A 10,148-nucleotide genomic window follows, 5' to 3' on the forward strand; every position below is an offset into this window, starting at 1 on the left:
ATTGTGGGAAAGACCAGAACTAGGGACCATAAATATAAGATGGTCATTACTGAATCCAATAGGGAATTCAGGAGAAACCTCTTTACCCAGAGAGGGGTGAGAATGTGGAACTCGCTCCCACAGGGAGGGGTTGAGGTGAATAGCAGAGATACATTTCAGGGGACGCTGGATAAACACATGCGGGAGACAGGAATAGAAGGATATGTTGATGGGGTGGGAGGGGGCTCGAGTGGAGCATAAACATCGTCATGGATCTGTGAGTTGAATGGCCTGTTTCTGTGCTGTAAAGACTATGTAATAGAATGCAATGCAAGATGGTGGGTTTGTGTATTTGAAGACATAAATAGATGAGTGAAGATGCCAAACAGCTGCAGAGCATCGAGGGCAAGGCTCACCATCGACCATCAACACATCGTGGCTGCAGTGTGTACTATCCACAGGATGCACTGCAGCAACGCGCCAAGGTTTCTTAGACAGCACCTCCCAAACCTGCGACCTCCCCACCTAGATAGACAATTATAGCAGGTGCATGGGAACACCATCACCTCCCAGTCACACACAGTCCCAACATGGAGATATATCAGCCGTTCCTTCATCTTCATTGGGTCAAAATCCTGGAACTCCCTCCCTACCAGCACTGTGGGAGCACAGTGGCTCAAGAAGGGCGACTAGGGATAGGCAATAAATACCAGCCTTGCCAGAGACATCCAAATCCTGAGAATGAATATTGAAAAAGACATTGTGTGGTATCTGAATGGCTCAGTTATGACACCTGACTGCCCCAACAGTTCTGTGAAGCTAATGACTTCCATCTGCAGCGGAAGTGTAAACGTTACGTATGAAAACATTACATCAACAGTTCCTGTACCCCCTGTAACCGCGCACCTTGCATGTCACGATAGTAGTTACCTTCACTCACGCTGCCTCTTCTTGATGCTCTCAGTGACTTTGTCCATCGCTTCCCAGTATCTGGGCCCCTCCTGAACTTTGTCACAGTATTTCCAGAAAGGAGGAAACCACTGCTGTAGGCTTGTCCCTTTCCAGAGAATTCGCACAACCGCAGTCTGGTCATCGAACACACCTCCGTGATTTACTTCTACCGGCTTATCGTCTTGATTCGAAGTCTTTTCCAGCAGGACCACGGCACATATGTCTTCCCTTTTTATCATCCGATCCCCTATTATGGAATTAACACTCATTTTAATAGCTTGTCCGTTTGTGTATTTTTATTGCAACTATTCCCATGTCACAACAGATTAATATAAAAGAATCGTAGAATGATACAGCGCAGGAGGCCATTCGGTCCATTGTGCCTGTGTCGGTTCTTTGAAAGAGCAATCCAATTAGTCCCATAATCCGCTCTTTCCCCATAGCCCTGAAAATGTTTCCTTTTGAAGTCTATCCAATTCTCTATTGAAAGTTCCGATTGAATCTGCGTCCGCCGCTCTGTCAGACAGTAAATGCCAGATCACAAGCCAGAAAAAAAAATCTTCTCGTGATCTCTTACAGCACAGGAGGCCATTCGGCCCGACATGCCTATGTCGGTTCTTGGAAAGGGCGATCCACTTAGTCCCATATCCCAGCTTTATCCCCATAACCCCTGAAAATTTGCCCTCTTCAAATACATGTTCGATTGCTTTTTAAAAGTTCCTATGGAATCTGATTCCACCACTCTTTAGGTCGTATCCCCCAGATCATAACAACCCACTGTGTGAAAAATTCCTCTCACTAGTTCTTTTGCCACTTATTTTAAACCTATGAGCCCTGTTGACTGACCCACTTTCCAGAGGAAACAGTTTCTCCGGACTTGCTCAAACCCTCACTATTGTGAACACCTGTATTAGATCTCCCCTTAGACTTCTCTGCTCAAACAATCCCAGCTTCTCTGGTCTCGCCACATAACTGCAGTCCCTCGACCCTGGTATCATCCTGGTAAACCTCCTCCACACCCTCTCCAGGGAACATCCTTCCTAAACTGTGGTGCCCAGAATGGTCACAATACTCCAGCTGAGGCCTAACCAGACATTTGTAAAGTTTTAGCATGGCTTACTTGCTTTTGTATTCAATTCCTCCAATTACAAAGCCATGTATCCCATACACTTTCTTAACTGCCTTATCAACTTGCCCTGCCACCTTCAAAGATTTGTTAATATGCACCCCCAGGAACCTCCCTCAAAACAGTAAAATTATTATATTGTTTCTCCATGTTTTTTCTCCCCACTTATCCACATTAAATTGCATCTTCCATGTGTCTTCCCATTTCACCGGTTTGGCTATGTCCTCCTGAAGTCTGATATCATGCTCACTATTTACAACATCGCCAAGTTTTTATCGTCCGCAAACTTCAAAACTGTACTCCCTTGGCAAGTCATCACACCAAGCGCTTCTGTTTTCTGAATAAGTCTGTTATGTGGTACGTTATCAAATGCCTTTTGAAAGTCCATATATACAACATCCACAGCACTGCCTTCATCAACCCTCTTTGTTACTTCATCAAAGAACTGTGTCAGGTTAGTCAGACATGATTTGCCTTTAATAAGTCCGTGCTGGCTGTTCCTCATTAACCCATGCTTCTCCAAGTGAGAATTAATCTTGTCCTTGACAATGGTCTCTCGTAGTTTCCCCACCACAGACATTAGACTGATTGGCCTGTAGTTATCAGGTTTATCCCTCTCCCCTTTTTTGAACCGTGGTGTTCAACAGTTCCAATCCTCCAGTCCTCCGGCACCTCTCCCATATCCAAGGAAGATTGAAAGATTAGAAACATAGAAACATAGAAAATAGGTGCAGGAGCAGGCCATTCAGCCCTTCTAGCCTGCACCGCCATTCAATGAGTTCATGGCTGAACATGAAACTTCAGTACCCCCTTCCTGCTTTCTCGCCATAACCCTTGATCCCCCGAGTAGTAAGGACTTCATCTAACTCCCTTTTGAATATATTTAGTGAATTGGCCTCAACTACTTTCTGTGGTAGAGAATTCCACAGGTTCACCACTCTCTGGGTGAAGAAGTTTCTCCTCATCTCGGTCCTAAATGGCTTACCCCTTATCCTCAGACTGTGACCCCTGGTTATGGACTTCCCCAACATTGGGAACATTCTTTCTGCATCTAACCTGTCTAAACCCGTCAGAATTTTAAACGTTTCTATGAGGTCCCCTCTCATTCTTCTGAACTCCAGTGAATACAAGCCCAATTGATCCAATCTTTCTTGATAGGTCAGTCCCGCCATCCCGGGAATCAGTCTGGTGAACCTTCGCTGCACTCCCTCAATAGCAAGAATGTCCTTCCTCAAGTTAGGAGACCAAAACTGTACACAATACTCCAGGTGTGGCCTCACCAAGGCCCTGTACAACTGTAGCAACACCTCCCTGCCCCTGTATTCAAATCCCCTCGCTATGAAGGCCAACATGCCATTTGCTTTCTTAACCGCCTGCTGTACCTGCATGCCAACCTTCAATGACTGATGTACCATGACACCCAGGTCTCGTTGCACCTTCCCTTTTCCTAATCTGTCACCATTCAGATAATAGTCTGTCTCTCTGTTTTTACCACCAAAGTGGATAACCTCACATTTATCCACATTATACTTCATCTGCCATGCATTTGCCCACTCACCTAACCTATCCAAGTCACTCTGCAGCCTAATAGCATCCTCCTCGCAGCTCACACTGCCACCCAACTTAGTATCATCCGCAAATTTGGAGATACTGCATTTAATCCCCTCGTCTAAATCATTAATGTACAATGTAAACAGCTGGGGCCCCAGCACAGAACCTTGCGGCACTCCACTAGTCACTGCCTGCCATTCTGAAAAGTACCCGTTTACTCCTACTCTTTGCTTCCTGTCTGACAACCAGTTCTCAATCCACGTCAGCACACTACCCCCAATCCCATGTGCTTTAACTTTGCACATTAATCTCTTGTGTGGGACCTTGTCGAAAGCCTTCTGAAAGTCCAAATATACCACATCAACTGGTTCTCCTTTGTCCACTTTACTGGAAACATCCTCAAAAAATTCCAGAAGATTTGTCAAGCATGATTTCCCTTTCACAAATCCATGCTGACTTGGACCTATCATGTCACCATTTTCCAGATGCACTGCTATGACATCCTTAATAATTGATTCCATCATTTTACCCACTACTGAGGTCAGGCTGACCGGTCTATAATTCCCTGTTTTCTCTCTCCCTCCTTTTTTAAAAAGTGGGGTTACATTGGCTACCCTCCACTCCATAGGAACTGATCCAGAGTCAATGGAATGTTGGAAAATGACTGTCAATGCATCCGCTATTTCCAAGGCCACCTCCTTAAGTACTCTAGGATGCAGGCCATCAGGCCCTGGGGATTTATCTGCCTTCAATCCCATCAATTTCCCCAACACAATTTCCCGACTAATAAAGATTTCCCTCAGTTCCTCTTCCTTACTAGACCCTCTGACCCCTTTTATATTCTAGTCAGAGCTTCTGAAATCCATACTTTAGCTTCCCTCGGCAACCTAGGATGCATCCCATGTAAACAGGAAATTAGGGATGAGTGCAATAAAGGTTCAGCAGTTATCATGGGCGACTTTAATCTACATATAGATTGGGCTAACCAATCTGGTAGCAATACGGTGGAGGAGGATTTCCTGGAGTGTAATAGGGAGGTTTTCTAGATCAATATGTCGAGGAATCAACTAGAGGGCTGGCCATCCTGGACTGGGTGTTGTGTAATGAGAGAGGATTAATTAGCAATCTTGTGCGAGGCCCCTTGGGGAAGAGTGACCATAATATGGTAGAATTCTTCATTAAGATGGAGAGTGACACAGTTAATTCAGAGACTAGGGTCCTGAACTTAAGGAAAGGTAACTTCGATGGTATGAGACGTGAATTGGCCAGAATAGACTGGCGAATGATACTTAAAGGGTTGACGGTGGATAGGCAATGGCAAACATTTAAAGATCACATGGATGAACTTCAACAATTGTACATCCCTGCCTCGCGTAAAAATAAAATGGGGAAGGTGGCTCAACCGTGGCTGACAAGGGAAATTAGGGATAGTGTTAAATCCAAGGAAGAGGCATATAAATTGGCCAGAAAAAGCAGCAAGCCTGAGGACTGGGAGAAATTTAGAATTCAGCAGAGGAGGACAAAAGGTTTAATTAAGAGGGGGGGAAATAGAATATGAGAGGAAGCTTGCAGGGAACATAAAAACTGACTGCAAAAGCTTCTATAGATATGTGAAGAGAAAAAGATTAGTGAAGACAAACGTAGGTCCCTTGCAGTCAGAATCAGATGAATTTATAATGGGGAACAAAGAACAGGAAGACACAAGTAACCTTCCGGAAAAGGGGGAACTGAAGGAAATCCTTATTAGTCAGGAAATTGAGTTAGGGAAATTGATGGGATTGAAGGCCGATAAATCCCCAGGGCCTGATAGTCTGCATCCCAGAGTACTTAAGGAAGTGACCCTCGAAATAGTGGATGCATTGGTGGTCATTTTCTAACATTCTATAGACTCTGAATCAGTTCCTATGGATTGAAGGGAAGCTAAATGTAACCCCAATTTTAAAAAAGGAGAGAAAAAACAGGGAATTATAGATCGGTTAGCCTGACATCAGTAGTGGGGAAAATGTTGGAATCAATTATTAAAGATGTAATAGCAGCGCATTTGGAAAGCAGTGACTGGATCGGTCCAAGTCAGCATGGATTTATGAAAGGGAAATCATGCTGGACAAATCTTCTAGAATTTTGTGAGGATGTAACTAGTAGAGTGGATAAGGGAGAACCAGTGCATGTGGTGTATTTGGACTTTCAAAAGGCTTTTGACTAGGTCCCACACAAGAGATTAGTGTGCAAAATTAAAGCACATGGTATTGGGGGTAATGTATTGATGTTGATAGAGAACTGGTTGGCAGACAGGAAGCAAAAAGTAGAAATAAACGGGTCCTTTTCCGAATGGCAGGCAGTGACTAGTGGGGTACCTCAAGGTTCAGTGCTGGGACCCCAGCTATTTACAATATACATCAATGATTTAGACGAAGGAATTGAATGTAATATCTCCAAGTTTGCAGATGACACTAAGCTGGTGGCAGTGTGAGCTGTGAGGAGGATGCTAAGCGGCTGCAGGGTGACTTGGACAGGTTAGGTGAGTGGACAAATGCATGGCAGATGCAGTATAATGTAGATAAATATGAGGTTATCCACTTTGGTGGCAAAAACAAGGCGGCAGAATATTATCTGAATGGTGACAGATTAGGAAAAGGGGAGGTGCAACGAGACCTGAGTGTCGTGGTACATCAGTCATTGAAAGTTGGCATGCAGGTACAGCAGACGGTGAAGAAGTCAAATGGCATGTTGGCCTTCATAGCGAGAGGATTTGAGTATAGGAGCAGGGAGGTCTTACTGCAGTTGTACAGGGCCTTGGTGAGGCCACACCTTGAATATTGTGTCGAGTTTTGGTCTCCTAATCTGAGGAAGGACATTCTTGCTATTGAGGGAGTGCAGCAAAGGTTCACCAGCTTAGTGTCATCTGCAAACTTGGAGATATTACATTCAATTCCTTCGTCTAAATCATTAATGTATATTGTAAATAGCTGGGGTCCCAGCACTGAACCTTGCGGTACCCCATTAGTCACTGCCTGCCATTTTGAAAAGGACCCGTTTATTCCTACTCTTTGCTTCCTGTCTGCCAACCAGTTCTCTATCCACGTCAATACATTACCCCCAATACCATGTGCTTTAATTTAGGACCGAGATGAGGAGAAACTTCTTCACTCAGAAAATTGTGAACCTGTGGAATTCTCTACCACAGAAAATTGTTGAGGCCAGTTCGTTAGATATATTCAAAAGGGAGTTAGATATGGCCCTTACGGCTAAAGGGATCAAGGGGTATGGGGAGAAAGCAGGAAAGGGGTACTGAGGGAATGATCAGCCATGATCATATTGAATGGTGCTGCAGGCTCGAAGGGCCGAATGGCCTACTCCTGCACCTATTTTCTATGTTTCTATGTGACTTGTCATCTGTCCCCTGGTTCTTTTGCCAATGACCTTAACTCGGTGTCCTCTACCACAACCCTTCAAATTTTGAACAGCTCTATCAAATCGCCCCAATCCCAGCTTCTCTAGTCCTTCCATGAAACTGAAGTCCCTCAATTCTGGTACCATTCTAGTAAAGGTCTGCACCCCCTCAAAGGGATTGACATCCTTCCTAAACTGTGGTGTCGAGAATTGGCCACAATACTCCAGCTGGGGCTAACCAATGATTTATAAAGGTTTAGCATATCTTCCTTGCTTTTGTACTCTATGCCTCTATTTATAAAGCCAAGGATCCCCCTATGCTTTTTTTTTAAGCAGTCTTCTCAACTGGTCCTGAAACTATCAAGATTTCTGTAAGTAAACCCCCAGGTGTCTCTGTCCCAGCACCATATTTAAAATTGTACCATTTTGTTTATATTGCCTCTCCTCATATCTCCTTCCAAAATACATCATCACATTTCAGACTTGCATTTAAACAGCATGTTTCACAACCTCAGGATGTCCCAAAGCGCTTTACAACCAATGAAGAGCTTTTGTTGTAAAGTAGGAAACGCAGCAGCCAATATGCGCACAGCAAGCTCCCACAAACAGCAGTGAGATGAATCTGTTTTCAGTGTTGTTGAGGGATAAATATTGGCCCAGGATACCAGGGAGAACTCCCCTGCCCTCCACCTGAGGGAAGACAAGGTGTTGGTTTAACATCTCATTAGAAAGATAGCACCTCCCGACAGTGCAGCACTCCCTCAGTACTGCACCGGAAGTGTCAACCTGAAATATGTGCACTACTTATGAGAGAGAGAGAAACAACAAGAAAAGCACAGTGAGACAGAATAAAAATATTACTTTGAATCCAACGTAGAGCGTTGCGGAGATCCTCAGTGTCACGCGAGACTTTGTAAACGAATAGAACACATGGAATCCCAGGATCCTCTCCACATTTGGGAATGCCGATTCGTTTTACAATGTCGTCATGTACATTTCCTTGCCCGTAGTATTCCACTGGTATAAAACAGAACTTTTGCTGAATAATTCATCAATATACAGGGGCATTTTATTCAGTACAAGCAACAATATGATACTCGGAGACAGAGACGAGGGTCCATTAAATTTACAGCAATAGGAATGCAAGGTAATATCTTACACTGTCCAAACCACCGCCCTCCTGTCTTCCTCCTTGCCCCTCCTCCTATCTCCTTCTCCCCTACCCTCCTCCTGCCCTCCTTCCCCCCCATCCTCCTCGCTCCTTGGGAGGAAAAGCAATGTGTGAGGAGGACACAAAAAATCTGCATAAGGACATAGGCAGGGTAAGTGAGTGGGCAAAAAATTTGGCAGATGGAGTATAATGTTGAAAAGTGTGAGGTCATGCACTTTGGCCGAGAAAAAGAAATCGAGGAGCAAGTTATTATTTAAATGGGAAAAGTTGCAAAGTGCGGCAGTACAGCGGGACCTGGAGTTACTTGTGCATGAAAAACAAAAGGATAGTATGCAGGTACAGCAAGTGATCAGGAAGGCCAATGGAATTTTGGCCTTTATTGCAAAGGGGATGGAGTATAAAAGCAGGGAAGTCTTGCTACAGTTATACAGGGTATTGGTGAGGCCACACCTGAAATATTGCATACAGTTCTGGTTTCCATATTTAAGAAAGGATGTACTTGCTTTGGAGGCAGTTCAGAGAAGGTTCACTCAGTTGATTCCGGGGATGAGGGGGTTGACTTATGAGGAAAGGTTGAGGAGGTTGGGCCTCTACTCATTGGAGTTCAGAAGAATGAGAGGTGATCTTATCGAAACGTATCAGATTATGAGGGGGCTCGACAAGGTGGATGCAGAGAGGATGTTCCCACTGATGGGGGAGACTAGAACTAGGGGGCATGGTCTTAGAATAAGGGGCCGCCCATTTAAAACTGAGATGAGGAGGAATTTCTTCTCTCAGAGGGTTGTAAATCTGTGGAATTCTCTGCCCCAGAGAGCTGTGGAAGCTGGGTCATTGAATATATTTAAGACAGAAATAGACAGTTTCTTAACCGATAAGAGGATAAGGGGTTATGGGGAGCGGGCGGGGAAGTGGAGCGGAGTCCATGATCAGGCTCGAGGGGCCGTATGGCCTACTCCTATTTCTTATGTATTTTCTTATGTGCTTCCCACCCCGCTCCCTTCCCCCCTTCCCACCCCGCTCCCTTCCCCCCTCGCTCCCTTCCCCCCTTTCCACCTTCCCCGCTTCCCACCCCGCTCCCTTCCCCCTTCCTTCCCTCTTCCACTCCCTGTTCCGTACCTGTGTAACGGAGTTCCGGTGTGGCGCGGCCCCGGGAAGACAAGAGCCACCGCAGGATCCCGGTCGCGATGAGGAACCCGGCCCCGATCCACAACCCGCTCCCGTTCGGGTTCCAAATCCAGATCCCGATTCCGGTCCAGATCCCGATCCCGGTGCTGATCCTGATCCGGAACCCGGTCCGCTTCAGAATGACAATCCCGGCCCCGATGAGGATCCCGGTCCCAATCCATGTCTTGATGGGATGGACCGAGGCCCAGTTCCTCATCATGTCCCCGCTCTGTGAGTCATCGCGCGCGCGCGCATTGCTCCCAGCGACTGCCGCGCTGAACCCGCCCAGCACCATTGGTCCGATTCACACCCCGGGCCCTGATTGGCTCCTACACACCGGGCACTGATTGGTTCTCACACACCTGGCCCTAATTCGATCTCACACCCCGGGCCCTGATTGGTTCCCACACACCTTCATAGGCAGTCCCTTGTGTCATTTGGGGAATTCACAAAGAAGGGAAATTGTGCAACTTAAGAGCATGCTGCAAAAAGTACACCTTCTTGGTGATGGAAGAAACAAGAATATTTAAGCAAATAGTAGACAACAACTGCACTAACCCAGGAGAGGCCGAGGGCCCAGGGGCAGCACGGGCCAGCCCACACTGCGATCTATTGATAGTAGGAGCATGCGTGCACACTAGGTCCGTGCAACAGAGCTGGTCTCCAGTCGTCTTGGTTAACTCTTGCCACTGAACCAAGACCTAGCTCTGTCAAGCCCGTGTGGTGGTTGGTGTGCAATGGCCACCCCACGTTAAAAGAATCCACACACAGGCATCTTCCACCCTTCAGTATCTAGTTCGGGACCTGGAATGTCAT

At 45.9% G+C, this 10,148-nt stretch overlaps 1 protein-coding gene across 3 annotated transcripts in view; it reads right to left on the bottom strand.

Annotated features, from left to right (window-relative positions):
* Positions 1-9,575, bottom strand: part of LOC139240385 (uncharacterized) — a 54,913-nt gene extending 45,338 nt beyond the window's left edge. For all 3 annotated transcript variants that reach the window (XM_070868877.1, XM_070868878.1, XM_070868876.1), the window contains exons 1-3: positions 9,285-9,575; positions 7,859-8,014; positions 910-1,177 (exon numbers count right to left, since the gene is read on the bottom strand). In XM_070868877.1, coding sequence (XP_070724978.1) covers positions 912-1,177; positions 7,859-8,014; positions 9,285-9,552 — 690 coding nt within the window. In that variant the 5' untranslated portion in view covers positions 9,553-9,575 and the 3' untranslated portion in view covers positions 910-911. The remainder of the gene's footprint in view (positions 1-909; positions 1,178-7,858; positions 8,015-9,284) is intronic.
* Positions 9,576-10,148: the final 573 nt, after the last annotated feature.

This window comes from Pristiophorus japonicus, chromosome 31, assembly GCF_044704955.1.
Source record: "Pristiophorus japonicus isolate sPriJap1 chromosome 31, sPriJap1.hap1, whole genome shotgun sequence".
Taxonomy (NCBI): domain Eukaryota; kingdom Metazoa; phylum Chordata; class Chondrichthyes; family Pristiophoridae; genus Pristiophorus; species Pristiophorus japonicus.